The following is a 14877-nucleotide window of genomic DNA, read 5'->3' on the forward strand; positions in this document are numbered from 1 at the left end:
GTGATGTTGAGGTCAAAATAATCTGAGTCTGTAATGACACAAAACAGAGCACTGGAATTTTCCATGGAGGCGGATTATTTTGGGATTGATTCATGCCAGCTCCTCTAATGAAGTGGTGGGACCAACCCTAAAGTTGAAGGGTGGGACCTATTTTGTGGCTGCAGATGCTTGATTTCATAATGTGGATTTGTTTCCTAAGCGGCTCTCTGCTTTTAATATTTTAACATTTCCTTCCCCACTCTCTTCAATTAATCAAATTCACTTTTTGCTACTCCTCACAACTTCTAATTCACCAATCTTGCTTTGTTAACAAGCTTTCTTGTTCTGTATTTAATTCATATTCTGGACAACCCTCTTGCCTTCATCAAATGGAAACTTTCTTGTCATCACAGAAATATCTTCTCCTTTCATTATTCTTCACCAACATTTTCATCTGTTTTCTCTTAAAAAATTGTTGAAGCCTACAACTTATCCCTAAAATATTAACTTTAAGCTGAGGATTCTAGCCTTCTAAATGAAAGGATTAGATTATTGAGAAAGCTATCCTTATATGCTCATTTGTTTTTATTATAAATAACTTATATGAAACTTTTCTCACGTATTTATTTTGTATAACCTAAACTTATTTAAAATAAGCTACTCCTCTGGTTCTTAATATATGACCCAATTCTTGAGTTGGTTTTGGTTTTAAATACAAGACTCATTTCTCATATTTATTAATTTTCTTTAAATTACCTTTATAGATACTCCTTCAATCATAATAAAGTAGAAGAGGGAGAGGGGGTATTAAGAAAGATGATTATGGTATTTTAGGAAAAATGTGTCACTTTTCTTATAATTAACTAACTTACCTAACTTCCTTAATCTAACTAAATTAGTTAAATGGGTCTTATATTAAGAACCGGAGGAGTAATTCAAATGATTTGTGAAGTCAACAATGCTCAAATCTAATACAATAATATCAAATATCGGATATTATTTTTTTAAAAAAAACAACTTGCAACTAAAATGAAATGAATCACTTCTGACAAGGTAATTTATGATGATAAAAAAGAAGGATAGCCAAAGGAAGCCAAAAAAACCTCACAAGTCATGCTTGTTTTGTTATGGTTTTGGGTTAGGGCTGCACCGCCCTTCACCGACTTATATTATCATCATGTTTTTTGTGGGGGAAAAATGTCATAAAATATTTTTAAATATTTAAATTTAATATTTTATAGATTAGATCTGCTTAAAATTTGTTATTTATGCCTTCATCAAATCTGCACCATTAAGTATTTCAGTGTCTCATTTGGCCCCACTGGTTATAATTCATCAGATGCCTCCATTACCCCCACCTTAAAGCTAATTTAATTAAACCTAATTATGCTCCCATTACAAAATTAATTTAAGTACAAATATGCCAGCTTAAAGGTTTTCCAAAAAGATCAAAGCAACGTCCAACTTTTTTCATCTTTTCATGAAAAATATTTGAATCCAGAGAAACATATGCAAACATTCTCAGAACCTAGATACAAATTTAAGATGCAAATTATTGTTGTCACATGGAAAATTGCAGCACCTAATTATTATCTGAAAATGAATTTTAAAAATAATCATGTTAAATTTCTAGAACACATGATGGCTTTCATCAATTCAATTTAATACGTAGCAGTAAGAAAAATTAATCAGAGAGCTGGAGTAGATAAATTAAAGACGAACGTTTTATTGTGTCATAGTTATGAATTATCTTTATTGGGATTAAAGAACATTAAAGCAAAACTCACTTAATGAAGTGTATTACTGGTGGGAGCCCTTAATTACACTTTCACTAACAATTTTGTGTTGCTTTAATCACAATTTCTCTTATTATAATCGAAAATCTTTCATTTTAAAAACTGTACCTTTTTATTTTTTTTGCCTTCAACTTTGCTATGCGCGCGAGATGTTTAAAAGATCAAGCTACAATGACTTCTTAAAAACATTTAAAAATAAAAAAATAAAAATCACATAAAGATTAGGTTATATTGGCCCACGCATTGCTGAAAAAATAGTCAAATATTATGTGCCAAAATAGCTCCCAACTAAAGCTTTATTGAAAAATTCAAAAATGACGACTCAGGCAAACACATGAACACATTACATAATATTATATCATAAAATGTTAAATATATAATAAATAAAATATATGGTTGATGATTCATGAATGTAGCATTATTGTGAAATTACTCAATTAGATAGGAGGACCCTACAGCATCATAGAAACGGCTCGCGTGGGCACGACGACACCATCTTAAAAAAGTAATTATTATCATTATTAGTTATTAATTATTAAAAAAATATGGGGATGAATCTGAAACTAGTTTGCTTAATCGTGCATACTAATCAATATGGAGCCTATTTCCAATTTCCAATGATAACCTTTAACTCCACCTTTTAGCCAGTTTTTATTTTTTATTTTTCGCAAAGAACATTAGTTTACTATCCAGGCAAAACTTAAAGAAATTTTAGATCATCAAACTGCTTGACCATCTTGTTTGGCTTTTCTATCTCAACAATACTAAACATCTTCTTAATTTTTTTTTTAAAAAGTATGAGATTGTGAATTCAATCCGATATGGGAGTTTTTCTGTTGGATGAAAGATGATTTAAGGAAAAAAAAGTAATTAAAATATTTATTATTCTAATAGATTTGATTTAAAAAGGAGCCTAATTGAAGAGAGTGATTTAAAAAGCCTAAACGGCCTACAATGAATGGAATATTATTTGCACGCACAATATGTGTGTGTGTGTATAATTCATTCGGGGTGTGAGCATTACTATATATAATATGGAATTGATCATTAGTTAATCATATAGACGGGATAAGCATGGATGATGGTTGGAATGTCCAAATCTTTGGTCCTTAGATGAGAATCCAAGCAAAATTCATGGTATCAATTTTTACTATTTTATTAGTGAACGAAAAATAATTACTTCAAATCACATCTTTTTTGTTGTTGTTGCCCAGAGTATCTTCTTAACCAAACAGTAAGAGACTAATCTCTCAGGTTATTGTTGGAAGCCGTAGTAAGGACCCCTTCTAACAATGTTTTTTTCCCCCTCATATATGCCTTCTTAAGGATCGAACCCAGAATATGATGTTTAAGGTGTCTAAGTCCTTCTACTCGGACCAAATGGGCAACTAACTGAAGTAAATTCCAATGATGCTGACCCGTTGCCTCAGTTAGATGTACCGTTTTGATTTCTCATCCTTTAATGGATAGATGGAGACTTCTTCTCTTTCATTGCTGCATACTCACTTGCTCCCACTCCCACGTAGAGAGAAGCATTAATGTCATTGGTAGATCAGAACATTTTGTTTGATTGAAACAAAATGGTGGAGCTTTGAGTTGATGGCTGAAGTTGTTGGATGTTATGATATGTCGTCATCTTCATGGCCTGGACGGACGGCAAAAGCATTAAGCACCTCAACGTTGTACTTTGTAATTTCTCCTTTGTTCGTTGGGAAGGAATATTGGCCTTTTGTTTTGTTTTCTTTTATAACTTAGGATTCTAATCATACCTATACACAGTAGTTAACCTCACAAATATTGTTACCAGAAAAAGAAAAATGAGAAGAAAAGATCACAAACATAAAGAGAGAAGGCGAGAATGGCGACAGAACCTGCGTTTAGCTACTTGTATATAGGATACCAGTGGTGGGTCCTTGCATGGAAGAAGCTTGGATAAAGGGATGGAATCTTTAAAATAACTGTAAAACTGTTAATTATAAAAGATAAATTATGTTAGCATTTCAGACTTGTAGATATTTCAATTTAATTTCATCCTCTCTATCTCTATTTCTTTTTCAACAAAATGAAATACTTTTATCTCCTTAATATTTTTTTAAAAAAAAAGTTAACTTCTTGGAATATGATAAAGGGAGAATCCTAATTAAATCCAGTCGAAATACCTAAATTCAGATTTAGGCCTGCACTTTTAACAAATTCTTAATTAGGCCATGAGACCTAATTAGGGATTTCTAAATGTTGTTAAATAACCAGAATGCCCTTCTTCAATTAAAAAAAAAAGATTAATATACCTCTCCCAAGTAATTCCTCATCTCTTATGATTTTTTTTTTAGACCAAAAAACATATAAGTAATTTTACAATGTTTGAAATTTGTATATATAACTTACACTATTAAAAATATTTTAACAAAACATGTTAAATTACAAATATAAGTAAAATTATAAATATAAGTAAAGTTTAATAAATTTTTTATTTTCAGTTTTTATAATTTACATTAGTTTTATTTATTTAAACAATGTTGGATCCAATTGAAAACGTAAATAATTACGATTTAATATTAAAATTTTATTATAATTTAAATATTTTAATATTTTAAAATAAATATTTACAACCTGAAAAAAATATTTATTTAAAGATTACTTATATTATAATTTGAAATGTTTATGAAAATATTTTGAAGATTTTAGTTATATTACAAAATTTCAAACACTAAAAATTATTTATATTTTTTTGTCTAAATATTAATAATAAGAGATGATGAACCACTTTAGAGGGATAAAATAATCAATTTTCATTTTTAACTAAAGAGGGGCATTATAGTTATTTAACAATATTCAGCAATTCCTAATTAGGTCTTATGTCCTGATTAAGAATTTGTTAAAAGTGTAGGCCTCAATTTAAATTTAAGTATTTCAGCAGGATTTAATTAAGATTTGAAATAAAATCTTTTAAGTTAAATATAAGGATATATTCATTTGTCTCGTATTTAAGATTTTTATATAATTAACAAGTTTTAAAATATATTATGACGAAATAAACAAACAAAGATCAAATATTATGTATAGGGATTTTTTTTATTATTAGAAGCCATAGTCAATGTGTTAAAAATTTTATTTATTTATTTATTTAATAACCAGAATCTGGCAATCTCCTAATCGCAGAGTCATTGGAGTGATAGTAATAAGCAAGGATGGCAAGGAACCCAAGTGATGGCGGCACACGTGGGGCAAGGACTTTAATACTCACTCTTCCTTCACTCTCCCCCCCAACTCCCCTCTCTCCCTCTTGTTCCCTTTGTAGATACCTTTTCTCTGAAATCTCTCTCTCTCTCTCTCTCTCTCTCATCGATGGGGACATTGGAGGCAACCATTGTCCCAAAAGCAGTGTTGTCACCTACTAGCAAATGAATAGGAGGGCAGGCATGCCCTGACGGCCTTAACTGCTTGATCATTGAACTTGAGGCAATGCTCACTTTCCCTTTTTACTTTGCCATGTGCACTCATTGAAAATACAAGTCCTTCTTTACCAAAGAAGCCCTAATGGATAACATCGGTTCTGACATGTCACACAATGATCATCCATATTTGTCATCCATCACACAAAGTAACAACATGATCTCATCTGTTCTCCATTGTACCACACTGACATCTACACATGCTCCCAACAACCACTCACGTTGCTTCCACATGAACAATGCCATCACTCAGGCTGCCCATCTCAATTCCCTTTTCTGCTTCCCTGGCTTCAGTTTATATATGTCAACCATGAAACTTTCCAACACAGCAGTTACCATGTATGCTGCCAATTCTACTCAAGTGACAGAAGCAATCTTGTTGACTTAGTCTCAACAAAATTTGCAAGTCAACCTAGTTTTTTCCCAAAAAAACAAGAAGAAAGAAAAAGAGAAATAAAAATTTCACTGTCTACCAAAATTAAGCGAGCCAAGTAATGTTCAATGTCTTCAATTATTTTCGTTTATCTTTCTGTGACCAAGTCTAGGAATTTACCAGAACATGAATACTTGAGCATGCACGACTTTAAGGATATTAGGATATTAAAAGAACATATCAAAAGAACTAGGAAGTTAAAATTCCCATCAGTCAGAGCATTATAAAATGGCTGACTGCCTGTGACATTCTCAGTGTTGTCTCCATTTTACAAGAGAAACATGTCCGGCCGTCTGTTCCAAAAATACCATCTATCTAGCAACAAGTAAACCAATTTTACTCACTTCTGAATGCGCCGAACCAACTTCATAGACTAAAAATACACTGCATTCCTCAAAAAGTGTCCTCATAGCAAGCCCGGGTTACCAAATGGATTGTTGTTGTTTTGTGGGTGAGAAATAGGATTCACAGGAAACGCCCCATATCCTGCATCCCCAAAAGGATTTGCAGCGTTCATCAGCAGATGCTGCTGCTGCTGCTGCTGCGGTTGAGGCTGGAAAGGTTGGAATGGACCAAATGGATTCGTTTGCTGCTGAGACATGGCTGCCATTTGGACAGCAGGAGGAGGAGGGATGCTACTTGAGAAAGCAAATGGATCTTGGACCTCAAATGGATTTGGAGCCGGTGCTCCATACGTTGGCTGCTGTGATCTATATGCTGCTTCATCGTATAAGCTGTTAAGAGTGAGAGAGTCCATTCCACCAGCCTGACATTCAATGACAAATACAATGTTGAAACTGCCAAGGTAAGGAAGACGTGCTATTCTCATCATCAAACAATAAACAAGTCCGCACATAATCTCCTCTTTCGCATCAATCAAATCTTTTTTTTTTTTGGCGGGTGGGGGGATACTTGCTAATGCTATTATAATGGTAAGAAAAGGTAATACTTACTGTACATGCCACCCATGATGGAATGGGAGGTAACCCCGACAAATTCATTTCTTAAAACAACTACATTGGAAATATGTCAAGATAGAGCCCTGATACCGTAGCAAAGAGAATATCCAATTTGGTCTTTTTCAACTATAGATTTTATCCCACACAAACTCATTCACAGTGTAATATTCAGTTTAATATATCGCCAATTTCAGTTGATTTATATTTAAAAGCCCACAAAGGACATATGAAGACTCACCAATTGTCTTTCATTGACTGAAGAAATATTGCTACTCGGAGTGGCTACCAAAGCAAGCTCCCATCCAGTTGGATCAAAATCTTTTGCTTGAGTGGCACTAGATTCAAAACCAGATGTTGTGCCTAATATGAACAAAATAGTCACATTATTTAACATCCCACGTGGCAGAATTTGCAGGAAAAAAACAAAAAAGCCAACAGAAACTAACCATTTTCAGTGGGTACTATGGCTAGGGCAAGAGCGTTTCTTTCCTCTATCGATGATGCATCAGGTACAGTGTCATTCAAACCCTGCAACCAGGATATGAACAAGACAAATAAACTAGAGGAATGGCCTGGGATATTGAATCTGGAAGAAGAAACTTACCAGCAAGTCTCCAGCGTCAAAATTGTTTTGAGATGGAAGTGGTGGAGGAGGAACAGTCTCAGAATTGGAGACAACATCATCTGCAGGCACTGACGGCTCCTCCTCTTCAACAGACACTTTAGTGTCTTCAATTGCAGGAACTTCCTCCTCTGGTCTGTATGTCAACTGAAGCTGTAAACAAAGAAAAAAGAATTAGTTTCGTAGAGCTTAATTCTAAAAGCAATATTGCAGTGAGAAATATAATTAATGGCATCCCGTCAGCAAAAACAGAAACCATATATGCTCTCTAAACATAACATGTAATGTACTAACCAATGGCTCAGTTGGCACTGTCACCACTCGTGGTGCCTCTCTTATGTACTCGTCCATGGTTGTAAGAAAAGATTGAGGAGGCTGAAATGGTCAACAATGCAATGATTGGAACAAAATGAGAACGAAATCGTGAAATCAGAGAATGAAGTCACTGCAACAAAATCACATACCTCTCTTAGGACAGGAAACTGAAAATTCCGAGCAAGTTCCAAACCTTTGCATACTTCATAGAAATCAGATAAATTTGCTGCCTGTAGGAACTCAAAATAATCAATACAACGTCTTTGAGAATGAAAGTGCAAAAGCATTGCACTTTTTTGTACAAAAGTGTAGAGTGCAACATGTTTGATAACAACATCATCATAATAGTAATAGTAATAATCACCTGCTGGCCAGCACGCCTATAGATATCAAGGGCTTTGATAGCTTCATGTCTCGGCATCTCAAAAAACTACAAGGTCACAAAGAGACAGTTACATTAGAAAAATGAATGCATATAATACTAAAACCTAGAGAATTATTTTACATATGACCACAAAACAGTTTACCTTATCAACTAGATTGATGATTCCATCATTAACGGCACAATAAATCTTAAAGCTCTCTTTCAGTACCTGATATGCACATAAAAACCATTACAATAGCAGTTACAAGCAATGTAAGAGGAAATAATAAATATTAACTTATAGAACTTCAAAAATAACTAAAGATGTGACAAAATGAAAAGGTTTAAACATCTCACCAACCAGAAGTACGATTGAAAAAAAATTGCCACAAAATCTGTAAAAGAGCGTCTGTTCAAATTTAAACTACCAAGCAGGGGCCCTCACCCTTTAAACACAGATGCAAATTGTCAGCATAACTGCTGTCTCTATCCTAAACAACACATTCAAGCATATGATTGAAACTTAGTTCCTACAATAGAAAGTACCCAATGTAAATCATTTTCCCAGCTCAACATTCGAGAGTAGAGACATCAGTAAATGATGAAGACACAACATAGTTAGAAATCTATCACAACGACCCAAAAATTTCTCAAATCTACTTGAAACTCTTAACAAATAGCTTTATACAAAGAAGATAAAGACATACCAGAGCCAGAGCATATTGAATCACATAATTGCTAACAGCTGCTCCTTCTGGCTGTAAAGTTGCAGCACACAATCAGTTTGTGTTACTTGGAAATGATAATACTACAAAATAGCATAAAGTTAACAATAATTATATGAATATGTAAGGTAAAGCGGCAAAGCGAGAAGAAAAAGAAATAACATTACACGTATCTTGCAACATTACCTTGCAACCAATAAGCCGATAGAGAAGCTGCTGCAAAGCAGGCAACTGATCCAATAGTTCTTCACTTTCCAGATCCCTAGTTCTGCTGTAACCCTGCTCATAAAAAAACAACTAAACATGAAACCTCTTTAAAAACAAAAATTAGTTCAATAGAAGAAAGTTATATGTTTTAAAAGGGCACACATTTCAGTAATAAATGGTTTATTGATAAAATCAACCATTGGGAATTTTGTTGCAATGTCCATCAGAAATAAAAAGAAGTAAGAAAATAAGAACAACAGCTATAATAGACAACATTGTCAATTATGAGTTTAATGATAACACTGGGGATGCTACAAACTCAAGGTTGACTCATTATTGCAAAGAAGTATAGTCATTGTTTCATGAAGTTAAGTACCTTATCCTGCCCTTGGGCTGGCTTGGGTAGACGTTCAGCTTCGATATCATACTTCAAAATCCTAAAACATTCAAGCCTCTCTTCCAAAAACAATGCATATGTGCGTACCCATGCAGAGCAATCCCAAGCTGCAAGAAAATAAAATAGCCAGAAATATTATATAATATATATAACTTGATTTTGAAATTGAACCAGTATCAGAAGTCTACAAACACCTAGTAAAAGCTGGTAACTAGAACCAAAAAAAGACATTCTGAAAAAAAAATGAAATTAATAAGCAGGATAAGCAATCAATTATACCAATTGGGCTAGAATCATCCTTAAAATTAGAAAGTTGGAGAATGCGCCCTCTTTGTGAGAAATTCAGAAATTCTTCTTTGAAAGTGGGATCACCCTCTCTTAATAGCCTATGGATGACTATCAATGTTTTTAGTGCCACCTGTTAACAAGGCAAGATGAAGTAGAAGATTTATCTAACTCCTAAAAAGTCAACAGCTAAGGTATCACGAGTAATAACATCAGTTAATTCCTGAAAGACATTGCTCAGAACCAGGCGTAATTCCTTTAAAGAAACCAATATAATGCAAGTTCAATTAGCAGTGAATTCTAAATAGATGGTGACAAATTAACAAAAGCAAACTGAAACATCCCCTTCCATGACAAAAATAGCGTTTCCTTGTACACCATATTGTTGGGACTTGAATTTTTCAACAGTTGCAATGTTCATAAGCTAAACAGTCATTAATGTCTCAGGCGATTCATAAGTATGAAATTAGCCACGAGATAACATGGGTTTAAAAAGCATACTAAAAATTCAGTTTAGACGTGTTTTGAACTTGGAAACAAGAGCGAAACCAGACTTTAAAGCAACATATAGCATGTGATGTGAGCAGACATAGGTAAATTTGGCTAAAGAATAATTCTGAAATGCTTAGCAAGATAAGTTACGTGGATCTCATCAACTTCTAGGATAAGACCAGGTAGACACAAACCAGAAATGCTTGCGTTCAATAAAATGCAAATAAACAAGTTATGCCGTGTTCAAATCACATTCGTAATGGCAATTTCTGGCCCTATAAACTCATCATATTAATTGAATCAGACAACAAATAGCAATACCGTCCAATTTCGTGTCTTGGCCAGTCGGCGGGCCAGTGCATGAATGCAGTAAGCAACATCGGCTCGGGGTCGAACAGCAGACGTGGCAAATAAAATTTCTGCATACAACACGAATAAAAATGCAATTTTTTCATTCTTTACATACAAAAGCTAAAACCTAGAAGAACAATTTGGATCGACAAATACAGACGACTTACTTCTAAGGTGTCTCTCCTTAGGAGGGCATTCAACGTGGTTCGTGGCTTTGACTATGGCAACCTCCAAATCCTAAAAATAGGAACCAATTGAACCATGCCCACATAAGAAATTTGGAAGAAAATAAGGAATCAAATCGACAAAACTTTATGAGGCATCGGTCCATCGGAACAATCTATATTTAGAATATGAACAATTATCTCAATACCGCGTAATCGCTGTTGACATGGGCAAGACCAACTTTGGTGGAATCTTTGAGGGCACCGTAAGCTTTCCTCCAAGTCTGAAGCGTACCCATATCTAAATTCTGAGCGCTGATCCCTCTCACTCTATGTCCACCGCCCCTGAGTCAGGGTACAAGTGGTAATCAGCTCTTGAATTTCTATGTGTATGAGATGGATATTGTAGCAATTCAGCGGAGGAGAGAGAATAGAAGAATCTGATCAAAGGGAAACAATGGAATTAGAGTGGCATGACACCGTTTCAATTTTTGTTTGCGTAATTTTCTTCGCACCGGGGGAAGGAATTCCCACCTTGGGTTTTTGGCGGCCCCTACTTCGCTGTGCGTCATCATCAATCCTTCACCTTTTAATTAACAAATTTCTCTGTTTTCTTTATGTTGATCCAGTCATCATTGCTATTTCATTAAGGCTTAATCACGTATTTTAATCCAGTAATTAAGTATTAAGAAATTTTTATTAACTGATTAAATTTTAACCTATGGGTATCATATTTACTTTAAAATTGATCAAAAAATAAATAAAACATAATTAAATATAATAATATTAAAAAAATGATAGAAAAACTCAAAATTACTTACAACATAATTAGATATGAAAAAGAAGCTGAAAAAATGACAAAACATCAAATAAGGAATTTAAAAAAAAAAAAGATTGTTATTTATAAATTCAGTGTTATCAGCACCAAATAAAATATTGTTACTCAACCTGATTTGGAATTTAGTAATTTCCAGGTTTTTTTAATTATTTTTCTTAATATTAATTCGGCTATTCATTTTTTTTCTCTTTCGAACCTATGTACTTGTCCAGATTTAGATTTTTATTTTTTTCTAGGTATAAATTTTGTTTCAAATTGTATGATGTAATTTTTTTTTTTGGGTGAATAATGGTGTAATTATTGTTTGTTTTTAATAGCACGGAGGACATTAAATAGAGGTGAGTCTGTGTATTGCTTTTTCCTTATAAATACCAGTAAATAAGGTGGGAAGAGGAAGGATGTGCCATTTATTGTCATCATGTGACTAATGATGATGCCTGGCATCTACCTTTCTGGGCATGTAGCATATTATAATCGTTAATTCCAATGAAAGTCACTAAAATAGTTCATTAATAAAGAAGAGGTTGGCCTGACTCAGCATTTAAAACACAATTAACTGTTTAAGCAAGTTTATAATTGTACGCAAGTGATTATCATTTACCATCATCCAAGCCAGAGCTGCATATTTTCACTTCAAATATATGTATGGGGTGTTTGGCATTGGTTTCATAAACACTTTTTCGCAAAACGAGATAACTTCCTCCACATATTTATTTTATAATCTGTAAAAGCACTTCTGAAACTATGGTTTGATTTCTATCCAAACACCCCCGTAATATAGTTTTAAGGGTAAACATAAATCATATTACACTATAAAAAAATTAATTTTGTCACTGCTAATCCAAACACAGCCTAATAGACGCAACGTAAATTTTGTTTTGAGTTAACACCCTCTATCAGATGCCCCAAAAAATTTGATATATGCCCCATAAATTAAACAATGTTTCTCTCTCGGCATTTCTTATTCAACCTGTTGCTTTCAAGGATATTGCCTTTAAGGCGGCTAACATTTACCGCCAAGTAAAATCAAATACTACTTTTTTTAAAAAAAGAAAAACACACCATTATTTATTAAACACATCATTAGTTTTGGGGCAAGTAGCATTTTTATTTACAAAAATTTAATCCCCCTTAAAATTTCATGCAACCAGATCGTTTCTATCAGCGCAGTAGTTTAAAAAGACCGCTCCGACATTAAAACATATTCCCACTTTTAATTGGGGGGGGGGGAGGCATATTAACTAAGCATATAATTAAAAGCAAATACACTGTATATTTTGTAATTACCTTGATTATGTTGATAAAAGTTAAAGTGAACCTTAATTGGCGCGAGACAAGAACAACTTCCCCCGGAAGTCTGCAATCCTCTGAAGTGAAATGTGCTCCAAGTTGAGTAACATACTCAAGAATCTTTCACCCAAACATCAATACAAGACATCGTACAAAACATTACTTTCATCACCTTTTGAATACTTGCTCACCTCACAAATTTAGCCAAACTATTTGTAGGAATAAAATATCGAGTGGTTAAGGAAAGGTAAATCCATCTATTCATCTCTGTAAGCTGAACAGATTTGCATGGAACTAAAGCGTGCATCCTTGACCTTAATGTACAATTTTTCTCCATTATATTCCAACATAAACCAGTCGAAGAGAACACTTTTCTTAAGAGAAGAGATCCGTAGGGTATATGTACAACAAGTGATACATGTTGACTGTTCGGATTTAGATCCTATCCAAGCATTACACCAGGAAACAGGAAACAAAAAGAGACATTAAGAGAGGTTAATCCCACTTACCAGGTGAAAAATAAGTGGGATTCACTCATCTCATATTTCTTTTTATATCCTGCTGCATAGTGACAGCACAGTGGCTCAATAGAGTCTTGAATCCTGATTGATTACTCTAAATATGGAGTAATTGCACTTTGGTGAGAGGACTATATGATTACATGATCAAGTCATCAAGAAAAGGAGAGTTGAATGGTAACTTGATCGCCCCAGAAGCTATCAGGAGTGACATAGCCCAAATAGGTAGTATCCATTGCAACACAAAAAACAGAATCCTTTTTCCTGCAATCAAGTTCCAAATCCAGCCACAAACAATCAGACACAATGCACTTACCAAGAGCTACATACAATCTAACCTCATATTAGACTTAGGTCTAATTCCAATATTATGTTTGGATTTTGAATCTTCCCTGCAAACCCACAACTATACATTGATCTGCCCAATTGGCTTACCTACCTACATGCATACATGAAGCAAAGAAGCTAAGACAGTTATACACACTTTTTCCTTGTTGCAGACTTAAATCTTATTGACACTATAGTGCCACAAGTTAACGGAAGTCATTCCCAGCAATTCAATAAGGACAAGTTGGGATTGATATTCTCAGCAATCCCTGCCTAGTCAAATTCAAAGCCTTCTTTTCCAGTAATATCGTAATATTTACCAAATTTACTGCTCTAAAGAAATTATAGCTGTCTGTTTACTTCATATTTCTGTCTCGGCCTAAGCATTTCAATCTCAAGCTTAGCTACCTCTTGAGTTCAACGAGCAACAGAGTTTGGTCCTACAAGTAAAAGTATGAAACCTTTTTTTTTTTTTTTTGGGGAACTCTCCTCGCTCGCCGGGACCCAAAAACATAAAATCTCAAAGTTATCACCTAAACTAAAACAAAAATCACAGCCTAAAAAGGAATTGTTACCAGATGAACGGAAATCTTGCTCGGTATTGTTAACTAGCCACTCTCCAGTCTCCCGCAGCTTCTTCTCCACCGGTCCCTCAAATCTCTTGCCCAAGAACAAGTCAAATATGGACTTCCTCACGTCCGGATCCCTGTTCATTAAAATGAAAAACCCAGAATTGCGCGCTCGCGCGCAAATGTATATGCATTTATAACAATAATGAATTAAACCACGTGAAAATAACACGTTATATTATTCTGCAAACAAACAGTCCTACTCTGCCTAGAAGTGAAGGGAAGAAGTACGCACGCTGGCTGGCCGTCGCGGAAGCTTCCGGCACCGACAATGCGTTCGATTTGGACTACAGTGGGCCGTGGGGGAGAAGGTCTGCGTCTCTTTCTTGGTAAAGGAATGGTTTTTGCGGAGAGAAGTGGAGCTTTGGGATCATTGCTTCGTGCGGGCGGGGAAGATGAATCGCTTTCGGGAAGGTTGGCTTGAGCAACAGTTTTAGTTATGGAGGAAAAGTTAGATAAGCAAAACATGGCGGGTCGTCTTCTACTGTGAAATTCCCTGTTCTTTACGATATCATACGACTAAGCGCCACATACAACGTTGAACACAGATAAGATAAAGATCTATAAAATAATAAAATATCTTCAAAGATGCTTTTGTCATTTTTTTTTTTTAAAAATCGGGTCACCATTTTCTGACCAAATAAATTTTAGAAGTGCAGGCAAGTTCACATAAATATTAAAATTTAACAATCATGACAATTTATTGTAAAAAATAACGTGGTAAAATTTTTTTT

At 34.3% G+C, this 14877-nt stretch overlaps 2 protein-coding genes across 2 annotated transcripts; both read right to left on the minus strand.

Annotated features, from left to right (window-relative positions):
- Positions 1-5719: 5719 nt before the first annotated feature.
- LOC114724853 (putative clathrin assembly protein At2g01600) lies at positions 5720-11006 on the minus strand. The gene is made up of 15 exons (XM_028911302.1): positions 10751-11006; positions 10545-10614; positions 10348-10445; positions 9529-9667; positions 9229-9356; positions 8832-8924; positions 8628-8678; positions 8084-8149; positions 7921-7986; positions 7706-7786; positions 7536-7616; positions 7224-7394; positions 7066-7147; positions 6858-6979; positions 5720-6426 (listed from the first exon to the last, which is right to left on the minus strand). Exons 1-15 carry the CDS (start codon positions 10838-10840, stop codon positions 6067-6069), a joined length of 1698 nt encoding a protein of 565 aa, XP_028767135.1. The 5' UTR covers positions 10841-11006; the 3' UTR covers positions 5720-6066.
- A 1806-nt stretch (positions 11007-12812) lies between these two features.
- Positions 12813-14638, minus strand: LOC114724851 (probable NAD(P)H dehydrogenase subunit CRR3, chloroplastic). Its single transcript, XM_028911301.1, has 3 exons — positions 14379-14638; positions 14090-14220; positions 12813-13451 (listed from the first exon to the last, which is right to left on the minus strand). Exons 1-3 carry the CDS (start codon positions 14609-14611, stop codon positions 13327-13329), a joined length of 489 nt encoding a protein of 162 aa, XP_028767134.1. The 5' UTR covers positions 14612-14638; the 3' UTR covers positions 12813-13326.
- Positions 14639-14877: the final 239 nt, after the last annotated feature.

The sequence above is a fragment of the Neltuma alba genome, unplaced genomic scaffold, assembly GCF_004799145.2.
Source record: "Neltuma alba isolate B1F8T4 unplaced genomic scaffold, ASM479914v2 tig00012201_pilon, whole genome shotgun sequence".
Lineage (NCBI taxonomy): Eukaryota > Viridiplantae > Streptophyta > Magnoliopsida > Fabales > Fabaceae > Neltuma > Neltuma alba.